The sequence below is a fragment of the Dermacentor albipictus genome, chromosome 2, assembly GCF_038994185.2.
Source record: "Dermacentor albipictus isolate Rhodes 1998 colony chromosome 2, USDA_Dalb.pri_finalv2, whole genome shotgun sequence".
Lineage (NCBI taxonomy): Eukaryota > Metazoa > Arthropoda > Arachnida > Ixodida > Ixodidae > Dermacentor > Dermacentor albipictus.
In genome coordinates, this window is record NC_091822.1 from 41,383,363 (window position 1) to 41,408,136 (window position 24,774).

Sequence of the window (24,774 nt, forward strand, 5' to 3'; positions counted from 1 at the left end):
CTTTTTTCAACTGCCCGATAATTTTGAAAATTCTGCGGTCTCTTTCCGTGTTAGAAAAATGATCAGTGAGTGTACTTATTTGCATAAAAGGTTGAATTTCAATAGTATGAAATTTTGATTTAACAAAGCAAATTTGCCGATTTTACCGACTTTGTTATATTGAAGTTTAACTTCCAAGTCCTCATAGTAGGAGACAGTTCAGTTTAACAGCCTGTGTCCCCTCAGGTGTCTCGTAGTGGTGTAACCTTCCTTTGTGTAATTGTCTTATACTTCGCTATCACTATCACTGCTTCACCTGTCTGGTGTGCAGCCTCTTTTTGTGTGCATGTGTGTGTCCGAGTATAAGCGCAGTTGCCCATGACTGCTATTGATTCTGATTTTGAGTGAGTCTGGCTTGGCCTCATTTCGGTTACTGAGTGAAATATACAGGGTGCCCCAGATATCATGCACCAACATGTTTAAAAAAAGAGCAATTGCGTTACACGAAGGAAACTTAGTGCACATAGTTTCCACTACTGTGGAGTTGCCACGAGTAATTTTTTTGCTACTGAGATTTAATAAGGTAATTGTAAATAATTATCTAACTCAAGAAATACTGACCTAATTATCAAAATGTCAACGAGGAATTTGTAGGCACCCCCCAATGACACCTAACTGTGGGATTTTCAGCAACGTTCTAATTGCGTAGTAATATTTTTTTGACTGGTAAAAAAACCCACGAAATACGAAAAATACCACTTGACTGTTCTCCCACCCACATCATGAAGCTGCGCCCTCATATACCATATTTACACAATTGCAAGTTGACTCAAATGTAAGTCGACCCGCCAAATCGCGTGTGACAGGGAAAAAAAAGAAAAGAAGGGCATACCTGCGGGCGAAATCCATAATGAAAATTTATTAGTAGTTGGCATGGTCACTGGACTCTTCACTTGTGCCATCGTTCTCACTAGTGCTGCTATCGTCATTGCTACTATGGTCCCACAGCATGTCGTCATCCAGCGAAATTCCACATTTGCATACATAAGTGCATTTGCATAGATACACAAGTCCACGTCGAAAGCACCCCCGCCACACACAGCCATCAGGGAGGCTGTTTTGACATGTCCGGCTGGCGTAAGTTCCCGGTCTTGTGCCGCCAGCCACTCATACTCATGGTGCAGGTCCTTAACAAGCAAAGATCCAGGCTTGTCTCATGACCATGTCGTACGTCACGCATTTCAGTGACGTACGCCGCAAGCTTGGCCTCCAGCTCCGGAAAACGTCCCAACTTCGGCCTGCGGAAACCTCTTCGCTTGCCGTCACAGGCGAAAATTTTGCTTTGCTGCAGTCTCCACTCTCGCACCACCCATTAAGAAACATCAAACTTGTGGCCCGCTGTGCAGTTATTTGATTCTTCAGTGTAATTGATGGCAGCCCTCTGGAACACTGCTGTGAATAAGCGCTGAATCTTTAGTGTACTCGGAGCACTCATGATGACTGAGGAAGCATGGAAGTAGCATGTGGCCGGCAGTCAAATCGAACGCACGAAACTAAAGAGCTACAGGGAAAGCGAAACACGTGAGTGGTATTTGCTCTTCCATGAACTATCAATGTTCCCGCCAAGCACCACTGTTCTGAGGGTGCCGCCGCAAATGGAACAGTGGCACTTCCATGAACTATCGACACCCTCCCCCGACTCCATAAGTGCTGTGTGCGCTGTAAAACTCTCAAAAAGGTTGAAAAACCCTTCCAAAAAGCTAACAAACACGCGGGATAGCGGAAAGCTACAGGTGGGGCAGTAGAGCAAACATAAAATTGTAACTACATTGTAGCTCCCCCGATATCTCGTTGGTCTCACTTTTTTTGTGGGGCCATCTTTAGTTTCGATTTTAAGTCGGCCCCCCCCCCCCCCCCCCCACTTCGGACTTTCAAATTTTTAAAAATAGGTCGACTTACAATCGGGTAAATACTATAAGCTGATTGAAAGGAACTGCATTGCACAGCTATTCCTTCCTCTCATTTCTACGTCACACTTATCCGTCTCTCAAGGCCGACTGATCACATAGACAACAAAAGCCCCTTGGTAATGTGGTGGAAGCCAATGAAATAATCAGAAGAATAAGAATGGGCTGGGGTGCGTTTGGCAGGCGTTCTCAGATCATGAACAGCAGGTTACCATTAGCCTTGAAGAGAAAAGTGTATAACAGCTATGTCTTACCAGTACTCACCTACGGGGCAGAAACCTGGAGGCTTACGAAAAGGGTTCTATTTAAACTGAGGACAACGCAACGAGCTATGGAAAGAAGAATGGTGGTTGTAACATTAAGGAATAAGAAGAGAGCAGATTGGGTGAGGGAACAAGTGCGAGTTAATGACTTCTTAGTTGAAACCAAGGAAAAGAAATGGGCATGGGCAGGGCATGTAATGAGGAGGGAAGATAACTGGTGGTCATTAAGGGTTATGGACTGGATCCCAAGAGAATGGAAGTGTAGCAGGGGGCAGCAGAAAGTTAGGTGGGCAGATGAGATTAAGAAGTTTGCAGGGACAACATGGCCTCAATTAGTACCTGACTTAGGTAGTTGGAGAAGTATGGGAGAGGCATTTGCCCTGCAGTGGGTGTAGCCAGGCTGCTGCTGCTGCTGCTGCTGATGATGATGATGCTGATGCCACAGATTTGTTAATGAGGCTTTTACAGAACTCCTGTGAACAGTAGTAATGAGTTGCATAAGTGGTTTACTAGGTAATCTGCTTTAGGCACTGTAGCAGATACAGATTAGAAAAGTGTGACATCTTTGTCGGAGTTGTAAACTCCAGTTTTAATTTGCTGCAGCATCTACAGAGGAGCCCATGGCATCTTACACCTCGGAGCAGGGTAAGTTGTACGCACTCAATTTTAATATACATGGATCAGAATTTTTCGTTTGCAAGAACTGTTGGCCATTGGCCTCCTTCAGTAGTCACCGTTGGCTTGAGGTGATTATAAAACAGCATGACAGAAGAAAATGAAAGCAGCAAAGTGGTACAGAACTCAAGTTTATTGGGGGTGGGGGCATCAGACGAATAACTTTTCACAGCACTTCCATTTGTGAATAAAAAGAAGGGTCATCCAAGTGTCGACGATATAGAAGACAAGGTTGTAGGTAGCACATGTTGATTCAAATGATTTGATCATTAAATTTTCTTTACAGTACAGACCAGTGATAACATAACCGCTTATAGTGCAAGCCCAGATATAAAACAATCTTCTGTTATTCCTGTTTACCTTCCCATGTCCGAAATACCGGTTTTACAGTGCAGTCCACTTAATACGATATCAAAAAGAGTGAGAAATCCAATCATTATAACCTATCATTGCTATATTTGGACTGCCATAAGAAAAAAAAAAAGCTGCATACATACCTTTGTAGCACAGAACCCTAATTGTCCACTTGCACTTTTAAAAATTTACACTAGGAAGCAGGCCGTGAAAAATAAAATTTTTATTTATACCTCTGAACGGCGTGTGAAGCATTGGGCACGCTGAAATAGAAATCTGCACTTGCTTTTGCAACAGTTTCAGGCTTACAACCATGGTGTGCATCGCGTCCAGCTTCTGTGCAAACAATGGCAGCAGTGTTTTAGCGTGCACACAATGAAGGAGTGAATTGATCGGCAATAGAAGTGCACTTTGCGTGGACATCTTCGTCGGGATCAAAGACGAGCCATTAATCTTGTTGTCACTACCGCAGCTCTCGCAATAAAACGGCTGTCTCGTTGAAGATCAAAGAACGAGACAGCACTATTTGCACTCAAAAACTCCTCCATCTAAACACCACCTGTTTCATTGTCAACAGTGACATGCTCCTGGAGCTCGGTAATGTCAGTGACTTCCACTGCGTTGGTTTCACTGTCACAGGAGTTTCACCCTGGCACAAAGCTCGCCTCTTTGAAACAGTTGTTTATGGTGGAAAAGGGTCCCCAAGCCTTTTATTGTTGAACGGCATGGCCATTGGTTCCAGCATTCATGATTGGGCACTCCTGGTTCAGAATTGACAATATAGTTGGCTGTGTGAGCTTACGCTTCTTGAAGTTTTGCAAAATTTGCAGCTTCATGTCAATTGACGCAGTTTTCGCTCTTTGTCGGCGCCGTTGTCTACAAATTGGGCTGTTCACTGCTTTGGGACTGCTTCTGTAGCGCATTTCTACACTCGCTGAGAGAGAGATTCGAGAAAGAGTGGGTGCCACTACGCCATGTTACTTCTCTCTGTCTCTCTCGCTCTTCTCTGGACACATACGGAGCACGATCGTGGTGCGACACAGAAGCGAAGCAGCTGGCACCATCTTGTGGCGCGCTGGGCTAACTTACAGTTGTCTCTGTACATTTCGCAATCATTGCGCAGATGGAATATGCTGCACGCTAATGGCGGCAGATACGAACTTGCACAGACAACCTTTTCACCCTGTCTCATGACCGTTTGTTTAAGGGGAACTTACAGTGCAAATGTCAAGCTCTGCCTGCAGTAAAATGCCATCTACAAAGCAAAATTTTGGTCATTTATTCTGACATGCGGTCATAACATGTTATATATGAGCGTTTTTCCATAGTTCTGAAGAAATAGTTGATACTCCTCTTTCTTTGCCACAGGGAAATTGTTTTTTTTATGCAACAGCTACTAGGTTTACAGTGTCATGCAGTATGTAAAAGTGAAGGTAATTAAATGCACTTTCAAACAAGTTTTACTTTTTTTAAGAAGGGCACAGAATTTTTGTTTGCATGAAAACATCCTTAAACAAAAGAAAAGCAAAATTTAAAAAAATTTTGAATAGGAAGTAACAGCTCCGGCAAAAAAGAAAAAGAGTTTGAGGAATCCCAAAATATACAAATTGTAGAATGATTGCTTAGGAACATTTCTTTAAAGAATTATAGCCATAGATCAAGTACTCTTTGAGAAGAAACATTATATGACACATAGTGAAATAGTCCAAGCTTTTGGTTGATCCTACTTACAAATTTTTTTTCAAGAAAATAATACTTGCCGCATAATATTAGATACCAGTATGAAAGTACTAAATGCACATTTCGAAGGTAGATTTTGTTAAAGAAACAGGACTTGCCAAATACATAATAAATATTAACAAACACAAATAATTAAACAAATTCATGACAAACATTCCCTAATGATGGGCTTATATCGTCAGAGAAAAAATTCTATAAAGCTTATGATAGATACAAAATACTTAAGACTTCATAGCAGAATATAGCTCAAAAACTTTTGGGGCCACAAATGTTTCATTCAGCCAGGTCCGTGTGCCAGTCACCGAAGCAGTTTTTCGTTGCTAATCACAAATGCATGTTGCATACACATTCATGGTGTGTTCAACTTTCTTTCCCTGGCAGCACTTCTAGTTTCGGCAGATGTTCTTTCTCTCAGGCATGTGCTGTACAGCTGTGGGTGCTGGAGCAGGTGAGGGAGGGACAGGAACTGGCCCTGCGTCCTCTAATTCTGGGAACTGTCCAACGAGCTCTATGTTGAAGGCCAGCCAGTCAAATTCAGAAGGCCTAGAAAGCTTGGCTGCTTGTGAATGCTGCGTGTGATGTGCTTGGAAAACACTATAGCTGTTCGCAGCTGCAATGTCGATACAATGGAAGAATAATGCCTTCCACCAGTGAACACCTTTCCTCTAAACATTGTATGAGCCAGTCAGTTAGTTAGGTTTATCGACTCCGAGCATTCCGGCATTACATTCGTCAATGACTTGTGGCATTATTGCAATTTGCTGCCACTTTCAGTCCTCCTTTCTTCGTTTGGCAAGCACGTGCAAGCCAGCAGTGTGTGCTGCACCACGGTGTCTACCAACCGGAAAAACTGGGAATTCTCAGGGATTTTGAATAGCCCGGAAAAACTCGGCCAAAACTCAAGGAATTTGTGCTTCAATCAGGAGAACTCGGCTCTCATTTTATTGAAAGGGAACAAAAGTTGCCCTACTGTTGGCGCGAGTAAAGGAGAGTAATCGTAACTAATTGTCTTTGACACCGTGTCGTCAGCGGGAGGAGTTACCAGTTTACAGTCAATGACCGATTTTCCGGACACCCGATTTTAGGGAAATGCCCGATAATGCGGACAGTTCCGTGGCACCACCAGGTGCCCCATAGGCACCCTGCAATGAAGTTTGCCTGTACATGTCGCATCACCTAGCAGTGGTGGTGAGCACCCGCAAGTAGGCCCTCACTGCATTTCTCCTTTGTCCGTGGTGTGCTCAGGCATACCTGAAAGCCTGCTTTTCCAATTTTTCTATAGATGCAGCACTGCGGCCTCTTGGCAGCTCCTCCATGAGAAGTGCGAAGAAAAAGAACAAGCGCAGATACTGCTGTGTTAAAGATTGTCACAACCCTGAAGGGGATGTCGGCGTCATATTGTATCGCTTCCCTTCAAAATTGTGGGAAGCAACTGGCGGCTGAAGTGGATCGTCGTGGTTCGTGTCACTCTTGGGAATTTCCGTTAAACAAACTGAGACGTAAATTCAAAAGAAGCAAAAGAAAGAACGCCAGCAGCGGCATCCGTAAAAACGCACAATAAAGTGATAACTGCATAAAAACGCATGAACTGATTACCGCTGTTGCAAATTGGTTTAGATAGTTGTTTAGCTTGTCTAGCTCCGAAACAAAAGTGCACTGGTTATGTGTCAAATCTAATCTAGCTTCGTAAGCTCTCAGTGTTGGAGCTTTATACACACTGCTTTTTGCTGTGTACTAATAAGCCAACGTGCAGCTTTTTCCTGTGCCAAGTTCAAGTCGTGACTGCTGCAACCGGGCTCATTCATACTGATGTTTTTGCACGCATAGAACAACAAAACTAAGGTTGGAGTACACCGCAGCACACATAGAGTATTCCCAAATTATCATTTTTATCGGCAACACTAGTGCACATTTGTTCAGTCATCACGTTGTTTAGCCTCAGCTGATTGCTCTCTATTTGTGTCAGCATTGATGATGTCTCACATTCGAGTCCGAACGACAATACCAGAATATGCTAGAGGCACTTTGTCAACAGAGAAAAAAGCACTTACCTGCCAATTCGCCAAAACCTCTACAATTGTGAGGTGCAAGGCACTCCAAGTAATGAAGCTAGAAATGACAGTTAAAAAACGTCCGTGGCCACATTTGCTCACTTAAGTGGCATAAAACGACGATTTGTTAACTTACTTTGAGTTCGACGTCGTAAGCATGCTTGCTTTGTTGTGACAAACATTTTGCGACCTGCACTGGTTGCTTAGTGGCTATGGTATTGGGCTGCTAAGCCCGTGGTCGCGGGATCAAATCCCGGCCATGGCGGCCACATCTTAGGTGGTGAAATGTGAAAACACCTGTGTACTTAGATTTAGGTCCACTTTAAAGAACCACAGGTGGTTCAGATTATTCCGGAGTCCCCCACTACGGCGTGCCTCATAATCAGATTGTGGTTCTGGCACCTTAAACTCCATAATTTCATTCAAGCACTTCGCTGCGATGTCTGTGCTGTTCTTTGACACGATAAACATGGTTGTAGTCGTAAATTTGATGTCCTTTTTCAAGCATCGGTGGTCTGAAATGGGCCTCAATGTCTTCGATATTCTTAGTTGCTGGCTATTGCTTATTGCTACATTTTCTCAACAGGGAGAGGAATCACTTGATGCCATTTTTATGTTCACACGACACCTAAAAGTAATCTAACCGTTAATTTTTCTATGGAAGTGGTTACAAGATAGCCAGATCCCAGATATGCCAAATTCATCTGAAGCCAACTAAGAAGACCTTGCCTTCGAAAACGATACAATAGCCACTAAGGCTATGAGAGATAATGGGAAATCATTGACACATGTCATAGTGTTCCAGGCAGCCTGAATGTAAGAGATAATACATAAGCCTTAAATACACAGTAAAAGCAAAAATTATTTAAATTGTATTAGTAAATTTCCCCACTACCACACACAAAAAAAGACACTTCTACCCTAAAGGAAGGTGCAGTAAGAAAGAAAAGTCTAAAAAATGTGGGCAGAGTTGTGCCTTGGAATTCCCATGTCAGCTCTCTGTAAAACCACAGCTAAGACTCACTTAATTTCTTATCGTAAAGATGGGGTACATTGCATTCTAAAGTAGGCAGAGACCAAGCTTGGCATGTTTCAAGAACGTGAATATGTACTTAGAAATCCATGATGTTACACTTGAGTACCAGCACTGGGGCTTCATGATGAAATTCAAAAAAATATAATTTTACTCCTAATAATGAGCCTTTTACTGCAAAATTAAAGATAATAATGCTTTAAAAAAAAACCTTATCAATGTAAACTGATTTAGTGTTACTATTCAGTGCAACGAACTGTTGGGTGCCACAGTCACCATGAAACGGCTTTCTGTTACTCCTGGACACACCTAAAGAATTGATTCCAAAGACCAGGTTTTTTTTTGGGGGGGGTAGGACCCTGTAAATCAGTTAGTCAATCAGTAAATGTAATTGACTGGCAATCATGCTTTCAGCTGAAGTGGAGAAGCTTCTGCATGTTACTTTGATGGCAGACATGAGAGATAAGAACCAGCCACAAAATGAATCTTTTATGGCTTTGTTTATTGGAACTTTTGCATGTTTTGTTTCTCTGTTGTAGTTGTTAGGATGTGTTGCATCTTTTTGATTACAGTGTACTCTTTCTTGATGTAACTTTCATTATAAAATCCACTATTTCACTTAATTTCTTCTTTTCTTATTGATGTTTTCTTACAAACAAGCAATTAGTTTTTTAGTGTTAGCACTCTTTTTTTTTATAAATCGGTACTTTGGGCATGAGGCATCGACTTTAAAGAATTTGCATTGCATGCGCTGCTAGAAGCTTTTTTCACGGTGTTCATATCAAGTACAATCATTGCAGTTCACTCAGACTAGCACGCACCAAACAATAAGCCATCATTTGGCAATCGTGAGTTTGGTGTCTAGAGAAATAATAAGGACATACATCTGAATCTTGGAAAGATTTGTAGTTTTGCCACAGACAGAAGTTACGAATCCTCAGAAGACGAAGATGATTGACAAGGCCCTGCTAGCTCTGTATTAAGTTTTTGCACGCCTCTACGGAAAATCATTGGACGAGCTTGTCTCATCGTTAGTCTTTTTTGAAAGTATGCGCCTAAAAGGTTAAGTCCAATTGGTTTTCATTACTCAGAGGGAGCCATCTTGAAGGCGAGAGAGTGAGGCCATGGGCTATGGAGGCAGCACCTATTCAGCCAGTTCACCATTTTTCGTAATTGTCACGTCCTCCTTCATTCCATTTTCTCCGTGCTATTGCCTTGTGCGCTTTTGACTTGCTCAACTTTCAACTGAAATACAACTGAGAGGTCTTTTGATTTGGTTTATGCGACTAGCACCTGGCCTGACAAGAGCATCACGGATTGTTGGTGCCATTGCTCCTGAAGTCCGGCCAGACACTAGAGCCAGGGAGAAAAGCATGATGCCTGCACCTGCAGCTGACGCAGGTGAGTTCACCCGTCTGCATTTGTGCCATGCCAGTGTCAGATGCATCTTTTACTCACTTCAGTGTTGTACTTAAAGGGCTCCTTGTAAAGTTTGGGCATTGTGAACAGGTAAGCATAATGCGTCGGTCACGTTCGTGCGAGCAAACTGTCGTGCAGATGTGTGCACAAGAACTGCAAAAATTTCAGTGAAAACCCAATGTAAACAAAGCGACACGATCTACGTGCGGTGCGAATAAGACAGTAGATTTTGATATCTAGTCAAGCAACCATAGATTGCTGTGGATTAAATAGTGAACAGACTTGAGTAGTCTGATTCAATTGCAGAGACCAGCCGATAACTCAGGCTCGACGGGCACTTCCTAAATGTCCAAATGATCGGGAGTCCGATATGTCAGATTTGCTGGAAAGAAGTGACTTTACTCTACCAGTGGCAAAACAATATGCGTCACACCGTGCTGTAAAACATGTTCCTTTTCGGAAAGTGCATAGACTGGCCTACCAATGATTCTGGCTTTGGTGCGATTGTGGTGATGCCTATACAGATAAGCATTGGAAGTGCATAAAGGTGTGGAGGTGGCATAAGCTAAGAATTATTTAACGTCCAATGGGGGCACCAGTATCAAAGCCGAGTACGAGTTCGTAGCGACGTTGTAAGCAAACTGTGCACTTTTAGTGAGTGATAACCCAGGCGATTCACCGTTCCATGCTGCCTGTAGGAGCGGGACTGCTTCAAGTGTAATTGCTTGCAGAAATGAAAGGAGCTCATCACTGCTCTGTTGGCTCAACAAGATACGCACTGTGCAAGTACTGTGGGGATGCGCGACTCTCACGCGTCCGCTGATATGTTGTTTTCCCCGCATAGCTCGTGTCTCCTGCAGTGCGGCTTTGCTGTGTGGCCTGGGGCCCGCGGTGGTCGCGGTGGTTGAAGCGCAGTGCGAGAGATGGCGCAAGTTTTGCGCTGCCAGCGCCGCCTCACGGCGGGGTTACTTGGGTGCGGAAAAGGAAGGCTCTTCCTCTTAGGCTGCGGGTCGGCGAATGGCGTGGACGTCCCGCACGTGCACCGATCCATGCTTCTGCCAGACTGTCTCGCGTGACCGAAGCGCGATAGACCAGACGTTGGAATCCAGCATGGGGCGAACATATTCGTTCGCTATCCGGTCGCTGTAAGTCGGACTTCCGCGATTTGTCGCGCGCCCATCGCCATGTTTTGTGGATAGCAACTCGGCTAGTAGGCATTGATCTATGTAAGGTGCAATAAATGCCCTTGTGATTGTTTGCGCTACTGTGTTCTCATTCCTTTTTTCCCAAGAGCACGGGTGGAAACCCCACAGTACATAGCCAAAAGCAGCACGGGCACAAAGAAAGCTGATGGCATGTGCTTAGTAGGTAATGCGCTGCACCAATTGCAATGGATAGTTGGCACCACACAGCAGTAGGTACTGTATTTCAACGAAGTGCTGCTGGTTTTGCTCTAAAGCCGATCGTTGTACAAATGCACCCACATGTGTTGCGAAAAGGCTGACCAGTCATCCACTCTGCCGCTATGTTTTCTGCCAAAGTTTCAAAATCCTGCTCACCTATGCACTATCGCCCGGTCATACGAGAGATGGAATTTTTCACTGTTGTGGAAAAAAAGAAGAGAAAAAATAAACGTGTGTGTGTTAGTTAACGTTTACTGTGACATCACATATATTCCTTTGTTGGTAGCAGTATAGAGCATGTCAAGGAATGCTGATTTGTACTTGGTAGTTACGTACTGCCATTTAGTGTGTAGTTATGCTGCAATCCTGCCAGGTACATATTAAATAGTTTTCACTATGACTTGTGAATGAACAAATGCTTGACGGACGGTACCAACATCGGCAGAGCTCGCATAGCAATGCAGCTTTACAATAAGCTTTTCCTGCAGTTTGGACACGATCTGTGCTAAATAAACTAGGCTTCACTAGTTTTGGTTTTCAGGAGGCACCGGCAAAGTGGCCGAAGAGCATGCTCTAGTGATGCCAGTGACATGACAAAGCCAAAATATTGTTATTTCTGCTCGACTCAATCAGGCGAAGCCTGAATTATATAATGGCACACTGTAAGGTGTCTGAAGTTTTGATTGCCTTTGTATATTAAGTCTGTGGGGTCAGCTTCAGGGCTACAGAGCAGTCCGAATAATTGAGTATGTCCGAATTATCAACTATAGATGACTGCTGGTTGTGTTTGCTACTATCGTTGCCACTTTAGTATTGCATTGCTTTTTGGGCACAAGTGTGCTCATGTAAAGATATGGAATATTTCATTGACTCTTTCTTAGAGTTCATGCATTTTCACTGTGAAAGTACAAAGAAATTAAAGGTTCCACGAAAAAAAAATATTTACTGGTGTGTCAGTTTTCAACAAGGTCTCCCTTATCTCTAGACACTGCCAAAGAGAACTTCCTGTGATTGCATGAGCAGCCTGTTGTGTGGTATGCCACCCAGGATTCTTATTGCCGCAGAAACAGCTGCTACTTGCGTGGCCTGAACATTGCGCATACGCTGAGAATCTATGTAGTAGGAGACAGGGATGTGCACTAATGATGTTCAGTTATTGGAATATTTCATGCTTGTGCCTATTTTTGTATATAGTACAGACTAAAACATTTTTTTTTTCATGTTAGACGCATGCAGCTCTGCTTGCACTGGTTGTCCTATGCTTCAGATTGTCTTATTGGTGTCTGTTGCAGTGGTGATCAGGGACAACGTTAGCTTGGAGCAAGATGATGCAGGTGAGTTGATGGCCGAGCCGAGATGTGCAACTTGACTTGTGCAGTAGATGCCCCAGCATTCATTGAGGATCACTGAAGCAGCTTATAGAGTATGGGTGTCCTTGAACTTGAACATATGAATAATAATTGTGTAGTCGCATCTGGAATATTAGTTATATTTGGTAAAATATTCATGGTGGATACCAGACTTCTCAGAGTGTTTCTACTGCCCATTAGCCCTTTCATTTCCAAAAATATTTCTTAAAAAGTTAATGGCCTGAACTAAAAAGCTACCTTCTACAACCTCTAGATTTTAACTCATTCCTGTAAATGCAACAAACTGCATCAAGTTTAGTGCCAAGCAAAATGATTTCCCCTCTTTCATGTATTTAGATACGAGCTGCTAAGATAAAGCGTCCTCTTAAAGACACACACAAAAAAAAAGATGAACGGAGAAATAACTTAAGCCATTGTGCCGCATCAGTACTAGTGCCAACGCACGGCCCCTTTTTGTAGATCTGCTGGAATTGGATGTAGCCCACGAGGACGTGCACTCGGTGGTCAAGGACACCACGCCCACATCCACACCCAGTCGGCTGAGCGGGGCTGATGATTCCACACCGTGAGTGATTGCACCAAAAAAAAAATCATTAAGCGCAACACAGCGGCTGTCATCTGGTTCGGTACTGAAAGTTGGGCAAGTTGGTGTTGGTTCATTCTAAAAACAGTGCAAAAAGAGGAGACGTTAAAAAGGAAAATACAACACAGGGGTCACCAGCAACTGAATTGAGTTTCCTGTCGTCAATAAAAGCTCAATTGGTAGTCAGCACTGTTTTGGCCTTTTCCATTTTTGCATCCCGTCTCTTCGTGCTGTTTCGAGAGTGAACCGATATTCACTTTTATTAGGGCAGTAACTCACCTGTGCACTTTTCCCAAATCAGTGCTGCAGGAGAACACAAGGTGGAGGAAGGTTCACAAAAGGAAAAAAATATTGTAATTCACTGAATTGTAGCAGGAAGCTACAAGAGGGAATCCAAACAGATCTGTATAGACTTACCTCATAGCTTCATGCTACAGTTGAGCGGACGACAAAACCCTTTTGTGAACATTCCTCGGTGTTGCGGGTTTCTGCAGAACTGATTTGCCATATTCAGCATCCTTGGGCTTCCAGCTGTCGAATAATTCAGCCTTGCACTGCGATATGCAAGACTCCTGGCTAGCTAAGATGGCAAAGCCCTGCCCTGAAGTAACGTTGGTCCCTGGTTCGAGCCGTGGACCAGGCTGAATTTTTATTCAGCTGCGATGCTTTCTTTCTGAGAAACCCATACTATTTGGTTTCCCTTGTAGTTTTGCGCTACGGTCGTGTGGGTGACAGTTTTTTTCTCTGTCATCGGTCCTTTCAATTTTGGTGCACTTGTAATCCATCCAAATCCTGTGGTACAAAACTGGCTGCCTCGCATAACCTTCATGGTTGCTTCTTTGACCTGTGTTGAGGCATACTGGATGTAGAGAGGCACGTACAGGTGCTTTATCACAAAGGAGGGTAACACAGTAAGAGCTCGTTAAAGTGTACCCACTTAAAATGTACTAATCGTTGAAACGTAGTTGCGCCGAATTGCTAACCCAGTCTCCATATAGCCTGACCGCCTAAGCCGTAGTGGCTCGACGTCACATGTCTAGTGGCTCAGTGGCTGTTCAGCCACTATGTCAGGTGCACTGTTCCCCATCATAGTTTCAAGATGCACCTTTGTTATTGTCGCTGTGCTTTACATGCTTTGCACTATCGCATGATTGTGTGAGAGAGCCTGAAGTTTTTCAGTTCATTGAAAAGGAAGAACCTCGTAGTTTTTATTTGAGCTGTCATTTACTGCGGCATTGAATTTATTTCTTTGTTGCTAGTGGCAGTGTACGTCAGGAGATGCAAATGTGCACTTGGAAGTTAGTGCATGCTAATGTACCATTTAGTGGATGGTTATTCCGCATTCCCGTCAGGCATGTACTAACGAGGTTTCAGTGTAGAAACCAATAGCTGTTTCAACAGAAGTAAACAAATGCATCCACCTTGTAATTAATGTGCCTATGCCAAAGTATACTCCTTACTTAGATTGTTTAATGCTGGGTTGGAAGAAAATATTTATGTTGGACTATCAAACAGAACTTTTGTTGCACAGTTTACAGTGGAATGCGTTAACTTTGCTTTAGGTTGTGCATGAGGTTACCAAAGCAACAAGTCGCAAAAATAGGCGGTTGCAAAAGCCATGCCAAGCCACTGTGCTACCACTGTGAGTTGTAGCACTGAGGTTCTGCTGTGGTGGCCCTATATAATATTTTAGAGGGCAGTACTTAGGTGCCCGTTCCTAAGGCGCACGTTTGCGTTGTCCTTTGTAACCAAGCAAACGAGCACAGCAAAGGATGAAAGAGCAAATGTAGAGTGCGGATGAGCGAAGAGAGCGTGAGTAGGAAAGCGGAGGAGAAGAGTATGGCGAAAGGGTGAAGAGTAAAGGGGAGTGCTGGCAGTGACTAAGCATGCGGCGATTAGGCATGCAGTGAGTGCAGAAACAAAGTGCTGGTGTGGGCTTCGGACCCACTGCGCATGCATGTGCCACCACCGCTAGAGAATAAGCTCCGCGTGATTCAAGTGTTCTCGTGTTCATGCTTACTTTCTGAACGGTGAGTGACGCAACCGGTGGAAATACTTCGTCTCCTGCTGCTGCTAAACAAGCTGTCTGAGCAGAGGCTCAGCACTGCTGCCGCCGAGAGGACCCTCTTGTTCAGAATAAGATTCTTTGCCACAATATATCGCAAATTCAAAACACCTAAACAGCTGTGGTCAAAATTCGCATTGGGGAGTATCATAATTGTTGGTAAATTTTCTTTAGTTTCCTTTTATTTCTGTACAGCAGAACCGTGCAATAACGAAATCGGTGAAGAAAGTGAAAAAATTTGCTTTCACGAGGATTTTGTTGAAGAGAAATGAGACAGCACAGTAGGGAATGCGTCACAAAACGAACTTTCACTGTCAAAATTTCGCTCGCCTACTTTTGCGAGCCTTGCTCGAGGCTATAGAATCGCATAGCACACAGCACAAAGTCGACCCTATATGTTGGTCGGCTAAGGTGGCACTGCTATGGAGTGGTCTTGTGGGTCAATTGCTCTCAGAGATGCAATCACTTTTGTGAGATTTTACGAACCCTGAGTTCCACAAAGAGCGGCGGGGGGCGAGGGCCAAGGCGTTGATCGATCTCCATGCCAAAGACAGGGGTGCCGTGTTTGTGACGCGGCAGAGTATCCACATGACAGAAAGGCATTCGTAGCTGCAGTTGTCGGGGCATCAACCGGTGCAACGAGAACAGCGGCGAGCGTGCGGACTCGAGGGGCGCATCAAGCCGAGGAGGTGGCCATTGCTTTGGCCATCGCCGACCCCGAGTGCACGACTGTGCTCTGTGATTCTAGGACGGCGGTGAAAAATTATGCCAGAGCAAGGGTGTGTGGTGAAGCCGCGCGTGTGTTGCGTGTGGTCGATCTCGCGAGTGAAGGTCGGTGTGTGGTGATAAAGTGGTTTCCAGCCCACATGGGCAGTGATGTGTTGGATTGCGGCAATGCTAACCACAACGAGACAGCGAACGCGGCAGCGCGAGGACTAACCAACCGTGCCGCTGCTACTACAGCCGACCCGTCATGGTGGTGGGAAACCAAGGTCAAAATGACTTCCTACAATGAAATTGTGAAATGGTACCGACTAGAGCGAAGGACTATGCCGCCACCTCATCCGGGCTTGACTCGTAAGGAGGCGGTTTTATATCAACAACTTCAAACGGGGTCGTTATTCACCCCGGTGCTGATGAGGCACGTGTGTCCAAGTGTTTATGAAAGTGATCTGTGTTGTGTGTGCCGAAAGGAAAGAGCCACTGCAGCTCACATTCTTTGGGACTGTGCTAAGAATCCGCATGAAGCTGTAACAATAACAACGATCCCGCCGCGGCTTGAGGCTGCAACGAGATGCTATGACCGAGATGTCCAAACCCAGGCTGTCCAGCAGATCTCGGCGGCCCTCGAAAGGCAACAACCAAGCGAAACCGAAGGGAGGCTGCCACCCCAAAAGAGGGGCAGGCGCGGTCGACCAAAGGGAATAGTGCGGCCGCGGCTGAAGTAGAGGCGCCACACGCCGCGAAGACGTCTTGGCCGCTCACGGTAACGCCTCCCTAACAGGGGAAGGCTAACCCTTCTGCAGGCGTTCACAACAAAGTTTCTTCACTCACTCACTCACTCACTCACTCACTCACTCACTCACTCACTCACTCACTCACGGTAACGCCTCCCTAACAGGGGAAGGCTAACCCTTCTGCAGGCGTTCACAACAGTTTCTTCACTCACTCACTCACTCACTCACTCACTCACTCACTCACTCACTCACTCACTCACTCACTCACTCACTCACTCACTCACTCACTCACTCACTCACTCACTCCACTCACTCACTCACTCACTCACTCACTCACTCACTCACTCACTCACTCACTCACTCACTCACTCCACTCACTCCACTCACTCACTCACTCACTCACTCAGGAAAGAGCCACTGCAGCTCACATTCTTTGGGACTGTGCTAAGAATCCGCATGAAGCTGTAACAATAACAACGATCCCGCCGCGGCTTGAGGCTGCAACGAGATGCTATGACCGAGATGTCCAAACCCAGGCTGTCCAGCAGATCTCGGCGGCCCTCGAAAGGCAACAACCAAGCGAAACCGAAGGGAGGCTGCCACCCCAAAAGAGGGGCAGGCGCGGTCGACCAAAGGGAATAGTGCGGCCGCGGCTGAAGTAGAGTCGCCACACGCCGCGATGACGTCTTGGCCGCGTCACGGTAACGCCTCCCTAACAGGGGAAGGCTAACCCTTCTGCAGGCGTTCACAACAAAGTTTCTTCACTCACTCACTCACTCACTCACTCACTCACTCACTCACTCACTCACTCACTCACTCACTCACTCACTCACTCACTCACTCTCACTCACTCACTCACTCACTCACTCACTCACTCACTCACTCACTCACTCACTCACTCACTCACTCACTCACTCACTCACTCACTCACTCACTCGGCACCACACGTGGAACAACAACGTTGAATGCACACAACAGTTCCCTTAATTCATGCAGTTGCTTGTCGGTGCGAAGTGCAAAAGTGGTCGTATCTCGTGTCACCCGAAAGTGATCAACCGATACTACTTTCTTTTCACGCAAATATGTGTCCGTGACATTGAATCCAGTTGCGATTCTTGTTGGGTGATACTAAAACCATTGTTCTTGAAGCAAGGAATGCATATTCTTGGGCAATTGCTCAATCATGGCTGCATACGTGGCAGCCCATGCTGCAGCTGTCATCTCAAGTGCCATAAACAAATCCACGTTTGTGGAATGTAATTATCTTTGTTTTTGCTGCAATTTTTTCCTCACAGACTCGCTGCGTCACTGATACACTGTGCTAAATATAAAGAAACCGTCTTCACACATCGATAGATATCGTGTCATGTCATTTAATATAGCCAATCAACGAACAAAATGGCAGCCACAACTTCTTCCCAGTGCTTGGTTGTTTTTGTAAACAAAAATGGTCGCACTCACACAAATGTAATGTGGTGGTATTGCACAATTTAACACTTCCGTGACTGCTAAAAATGGAGCTTAAAACGACAGAAAGCTGAGCTAGTTGGTAAGAATTAATTATGCAAAAAGGAAGTGAGGCATGCAGACAGGACACAAGAGTATAGAAGTGTCCTGTCGGCACGCCTCACTTTTTTTTTGCATAAGTCCATTTCTCTACTCTTGTGTCCTCTCTGCATGCCTCACTTCTGTTTTGCTAAAGATGGGTAGTTTTCGGATGGTCTAGGAAATATTTTAATGCCTGTCACAGAAAATGCTTGATGGTGAAGGGCATGGTACCAAATTGTATAGGAAGGAATTATCTTTCCAATGGTATTAATTTCAAAGAACATATTTATTAAGATTAGTATAACATAATTATAAAAAGAAAATTACAAAAAACGAGAAAGATTTATGAAAACATTAATGCTGCTTTGCACAAAATGAAACTAACCGAAAATATTTTCAGAATATACATTTCGAACGTAATGGCCGTATGCAATAATCTTCCAAATATAAGCTCTGTATGTACAAAATTTCTTAAAACTATGAGAAACTATGAGCGCTCATTACCCCGACTATGACAGTGCTTTAAAATTCCCATGCAGTGAGCAAGAGAAACCTAAAACGAAACTGATAAAATAGTTTCTCTTTAACCAATTAGGTAGCACTAACTGTCCAGAAGCACTCAGAGAGCACCAAAATTTGAATTTGTAGCCATAGATAGCATGTTATCAATGGGAATAGGCGCAGTCACGAAAGTGTTAAAGGGAAGCTGAAAGGTTTTCCAGAAAAAATGAGTGGAGAGCTGTATGTCATGTACGTTTCAACCTTCCGAGTTCGAATATCGCATCGAAATTGAGTGAAAGAAAGAGCAAACAGATTTTATTTCGACGGAAAGTGGAGCAGCAGACTCAAGGCAGCTCGCGTGACTCGTTTCCGCCTGTGATTGGTCGGGCACGGAACGAGCAAACTTGAATTTTACACGTGCAAGAATAAGAACCTAGTGCAAGACCTTCAGAAATATTTTATGCTCCTTTTCACAGTAAAATACATAAACTTGAACAAATAAAGCACGCGTCACGCTAGTTTCGGCGCATATATTGCTGCCCTCATACTGGGAAGTCGTCGCTCAAAGCCGTCGCTCGCGTGGAGTTCGACTTGTAGGCGACGAGTGAACACGACAGCCATCTATATCGCCTCACTTGTCACCGTCGTGTGCAAGATCACTTGTATGGGGTTTATGTTTAGTAAAGCAATCATGAGGTTTATACTTTACTCCCTACATGTACGAACCGATTGCAAAGAGCCGGCCTCTCCAAGAAGCAAAAAATGCTGGTGCAAGCAGTGCTTTCGACGCGAACGAAGGCGAAGAGTTAGCATATCTTCGTGTTGGAAATGTTTTTTGGTATGTTTTTTGCTAAGCTGCACTCAGCGATCCAGTGAGTTCATTTCCGGGCAAAGAGCTGTAGTGTTATGTTCCTGCATGCCTCCTCGTAAAACGTAAGCGGTAATGCGATCTTTGGCATTTGTGCGCTGCCCCAAAGCTGTCGGCAATCTACACAGACGGTTTAAATGCAGGAAAAGTTTTTCCGGCTCTTGTAGCACATGTAGTGTAGAATCTTCATCAGCACGCCATCCACATGCTACTCGTAACCGGCGAATTCTGTGCGCTACGTGAGATGGTCAGTTTCTGTATGTGCGCGAGAGAAGGGGAAGCGCAGCGTCCTGTCATGAGCCAGCTTTCCAACACATGCAAACTTTGCACTTGCACCGCATTATAGTAGCTGCATGCAGGCTGTTTCACAATGCACGTGCGAATAGAAAATTTGCAGTGCTTGGCGACGAAGCCTGCGTCAAGGGTGGGAGCTAAACATGGACCTTCCATTCAGCGTAACATGTAGGAGAAGCAAAAGCACGCATTATTGATAAAGTCTGGTAGTAATCGTCGTCATGGAAGTGGCTAGAGCACAGCACTGCTTTTCTTGAGTGCTTGAAATTCTTTCGCTTCACAGCAACCTCCCACTTAGCTGAAAGCTTCTTGTCTTGCGGGAAGTAATGGAAGACAACATTGTCGCGGCCACTAGTTTTCGTGCAATCGTAGGCTGCACAGAATGCCGGCATTGTCGGCAAACTATTTCAATTGATGGTGCGCACGTTAACTACCACTCTACGTAGACACAGAGGAATGCAGCGTCGAGCGAAGCAGCTTATGACGGCATGCACACAGAAACAAGCACGGTCAGGCATGGTCGCGGAGACTGCGAAGGAACGTAACACCAGTGTTGACGTCACTACGCCGCAGTTTCTGGTCTCCGCTCGCATCGTCAGCGTTAGCAGCATTGCGCGGTGTTCACCGGGGTCTGAGCGACAGCGAAATTTTAATCGATGATTACGTCGCTCCTAAGTGAAAAATCCCCCTCAAAAATTTTACCTGCATGGTTTATAAGGTTACTGCATCCGTATATGAACGTCATATTGAATTTGACAGACTCTTCAGCTTCCCTTTAATAGCGAAGCAAAGGCGGCATTTGAGCAGTTTTTGGTGTCTGCTAGCCAGCGCAAGTAATATGTGGAGTAACCTAGCAAATTTTGTTGATGCGGTGTTATGGTTCAGCGACACTTCATTTTTGAGAGATATTAAATGCAATCCTCTGGGCATTCACCGGGGATACGAAAATATTTCATTATCATGGGATTTCGTTATTGCAGGTTTCGACTGTACTCTTATTAACATTGAGCTGCACTCATTGGCTTAAAGCTCTTAGACATGAACTGCACCTGTATCGGTACTTTGTGGTTAACTCCAGCGCACATGTGTCAGAAATCTGCAGGTTCCACAAGCTTGTCATGTCGCCGTTGTGTTCATATAAGTTGCTTTGCGGTTAACTTGAATACCACCCGCCATGGTTGCTCAGTATGGTGTTGGGCTGTTGAGCACGAGTTCGCGGGATCGGATCCCGGCCATGGCGGCCGCATTTCGATGGGGGCAAAATGCGAAAACACCCGTGTACTTTGATTTAGGTGCACGTTAAAGAAGCCCAGGTGGTCGAAACTTCCGGAGTCCTCCACTACGGAGTGCTTCATAATCAGAAAGTGGTTTTGGCACGTAAAACCCCATAATTTAATTTTAATTTGAATACCAGTGCAAGAGACAGGACAGACAGTAATGCTTTTGGATGGTACACACCCTAAATAACTAAATGAATGAATGAATGAATGTCAGTCAGTCTTAGTATGAGAAATGTTGTGAGCAAGGATGGTCTATTGCAGTGGCCGCCAGGGCAGCTCAGGCAGCACACCGTCTTCATCCCAGTGGCCACGCTTTGTGGTCACCCTTGACGGTGTGGATCCGACGAGCTTCAAGAGCAGCAACAGCCACCGCGATGTGCTGACCACAGGTCACGACCTCGAGGAGCTGCCCGAAGAGGAGGAGGAACAGCTCGTGCCAGCTGCTTCTCAGAGGCCACCAGTCAAGAGCCGCTTAATGATAGCGCCAGTCTCCGATGCCGGTTAGTGACCTGCACACGAATTCCAGCTCAACAGTTTTGCAAATCACTTTGAGGACTCGCATAATTAGAATGTCCCAAGTGTGTGCCTCGGTGTGCTGGACTGATCGGCACAAGTGGTAGATGAATTGGGTGAACCTTTTATTTTGCAAGGACAAAATGAGTAGTAGCCAAGGTTGACCTGCTTGAGGTAATTTCAAGAAAAAAAGCACATGAAGGGAGACACTTATTGTAAGACATTCCAACTAAGACCCTAAGATTCAGTTAACCCTTTCCCTACCGCGAAAAAGAAAGAAAATTGTACCAGATTTACCAGAAATCTTTTTTTTCGCTCAGCTTCCTGAGCTTCTTTTTTCTGAATAACACGGCACCATTGTTTTAATTTGGTGGGTTTACTTTATTTCACAAATTGCAGGGCTCCTTTATTTCACAAATTGTGTAAGAAGATGGGTTGAAAAAGACTTGACTGCATGGCCCTGGTGTCTAGCAAAACGGCATTTTGCCGGGCTAGATGCACTATGAAAAGAAGAGAATACGATTAAAAAATCACCTAAACGTTACAAAAACATGCACATGAATAGCAGCTACTTTTACGCAGCTCCTAAAGCAGTTAATAGGGTGTCTTCGTATGGTAGACTCACGGGCTGCCACAAGGTCTTCCGGGCCATCTATAGAAGAGTCGTCATCAGACTTATCAGATGAGAACCTGTCACTTTCTTCCGAGCAAAACTCTACAGAGCTGTGGTGCAAGGAAGCGTCACCAAAATTAATTTTTATGCTTGCTTTCATTGCTTTGAGGAGGCAGCTATGCTTTATGCAGTAGTGTCAGAGGCGGCAATATAATGAAAAACGACACAAATGGCACAGCGTGGACAAGTGTGGCCATCTAGTGTCAGGAATCACAACTAGATGCAATAGGACGAGTACAGTTGTCATAGGTTCACTGTGTGACAAATTTTTGTTTATGGCGACTATAGTCATCTTGGGTATATTGGTACAAAATTTCATGATAACTGTACTTGTCAATGGGAGGTAAAGGGTTAAGGGTCTCTCACCAGGCCCTTTTGCAAATTTTGCCTATACACTGGAAGCTGTAAACTGCTGTCATAGGAATTTTTTATTAATTTCTCGAATTGGTTCGCTGTTGGAGGAGATAGAAGAAATCAACTGCCCCATTATCATGCTGCCAGGAGGTGAGCATTGCTGTCACCAGAGACACTCTCTCCCTCTCCTCTAGTAGCGTTCCCAAGTGGTGCTCCTTGCCTGTCTTCTCCCATACCAGAGCCGAGGGACGTACGGCAGCGTAAGCCCTGCCTTCTTTTTTTTGCGGCATTGCATCTTCCGCATTGGATGATTAGTCAGGGTGAGTGACGAAACACTCACTCCAAAGAGGAATGTCTGCGTGTGGCCGTGGCTCTCTGGCTGGGAGTGCGCTACCTCCAGTGTGAAGGAAGCGCAGTGTTGGTTTGAAATGTCAGCTGCTTTTGCAATGCGAAGCACCGTTATGCTTTGCATGCATACTGTTTTTTCCAATCTATAAGTCAACCCCCCCCCCCTTCTATACGGCAGTTATTCTCCCCTCCAAAAAAACATATACCGTATAAGTCGCACCAGTGTATAGGATGCACCTGTTCATTCGGTAAGCAATTTAACAAAAATACAGTGACGTATCACTTCGGGAATGCAGGTCACACGCAAGCTGTGATATGGTCACTCTAGGCACATTTCTGCCGTCGTGGCACTGCAAGGTTTCGTTAAAGTCCAAGAGCAATGACATCGTCCCCGCATGCTGTATGCTGTATGTGCGAGTGAAAGCATGCCACGGTGAGCCGAATTGCGCACAAGGGAGGAAAGCGGGAAGGCAGCGTGGGAAGGCGGTACAGGAGGGGGGGTGGCTTGTACTCTGGTAGCAACTGTGTAGTTTGCACAGCGGCGGGCGCCATATCTTGAAAGCGATCTGCAGATGCTACGACTTCGGTGTCAGTCGACTCCCGGTTGGGCTGTCACTGCTTGTGTTGCCGCTCCGTCCTCGCACGGCGCTCATCTCTTATTACAATCATAATCATAACCATAATCTTATTACATGTAGATTTTACGCACTTTACAGCAACTATTTTTAGGCTCCTTTACAGCCGTGTCACATCAACTTTAGAGAACTCATCACTCCACTGCGAAGTCGCTAACGATGGCGTGACGCTCCTTGGTCATACCTGGCCCTTCGGCACTAAACAAGATACATTCGTTCATTCAGAAATGCGCCTGGAGTGTCCTTATCATTGCTTGCGCGTGACCCGCGTTTGTGAAGTGAAACGTCGCTATTTTCTTTTAAATCGCTTATCAAATGAACAGGTGCGTCTTATACACCAGTGTGACTCGTACCATATTTCTTCGAATCTAGGCCGATAGTTTCTTCCAAATAATCATGTACAAAACTTTAGGGTCGGCTTAGATTTGAAGATTATAAAAAAAAAAAGACGCGCCTGTTTGTAACTGAAAATTAAAAATACGGTACATAGCTGGCGCCATCTAGAAAAGTCAGTATCGCAGCCACTACTAGTCGGGCCAGTAGCCAACTTAAGTACACGAACGATGTCATTGCTTTGATCTGTGTTGTGTCGGAGCTGGTTTTATGGTATCGGCATGTGATGTGACGTTATTGTAATGGCACACTAGGGTGCCACTTTCAAACGTAAAGTTGTGCTAGCTGCAGAGGCATAGTAAGCCAGGCGGGACTTCAGCATCCGTCGTTGGAAGAGGCAATGGGAGACCCTTTTGCATGTGCCACAATGCATGTGCCACAATGCCACAAATCCTCTTTTGTCCCTGCCTACACATGGAAGCCTACTGGATGTTGAAGTAGATGGTGTTCCCATCACATCTTTCGTCGACACAGGAGCACAGCTGTAAGTTACGAGTGCCACTCGTCACCGAAGACTCTGGAAAGCTCTGACACCAGCCATGCCCTGTACAGTATGAGCCGCTGACAGCAGCACTTCACCTGTCATTGAAATGTGCACGGCGTGTGTGATCATTGGAGACCACTACACTATTGTTTTATTTATTGTCCTCGAACAGTGCCCGCATGACCTCATTCTGGGCCTTGACTTTCTTTCAAAACACTCTGCCCAAATGGGCTCTTCCTCTGGTATTGTACACCCGTGAGCAAAAGTATACGGACCACGGGAGCGCGTGCCAAACTGCATCGACACGCTGTCTACCGACCTGCTGTCGAGAGGGCCGCTAGAGCAGCGGTGCGCATGCGCGTCCCATCGTATCTGCTGGCCTGACGTGTAACCTTGCCTGACGTGGTTATGGTGCTCGTAGACTAAACGTCCACTGGGCGTCGTTTTCTCTGCTCCGTCACGTCTGGGCCATTGTTTTGCGCAGCGGCTGCGGCTGGGCTGGCACGCGCGTCCGCCGCGCTTCG

General features: G+C 45.2%; 1 protein-coding gene across 2 annotated transcripts in view; it reads left to right on the forward strand.

Annotated features, from left to right (window-relative positions):
* Nab2 (Nuclear polyadenosine RNA-binding 2) overlaps window positions 1-24,774 on the forward strand; it is a 133,696-nt gene that overhangs the window by 61,302 nt on the left and 47,620 nt on the right. Inside the window, exons 11-15 of one of the 2 annotated variants that reach the window (XM_065430210.2) lie at window positions 2,813-2,854; window positions 9,353-9,463; window positions 12,177-12,218; window positions 12,714-12,819; window positions 21,112-21,350. In XM_065430210.2, coding sequence (XP_065286282.1) covers window positions 2,813-2,854; window positions 9,353-9,463; window positions 12,177-12,218; window positions 12,714-12,819; window positions 21,112-21,350 — 540 coding nt within the window. The remainder of the gene's footprint in view (window positions 1-2,812; window positions 2,855-9,352; window positions 9,464-12,176; window positions 12,219-12,713; window positions 12,820-21,111; window positions 21,351-24,774) is intronic. The other variant, XM_065430211.2, reaches the window with a different exon arrangement.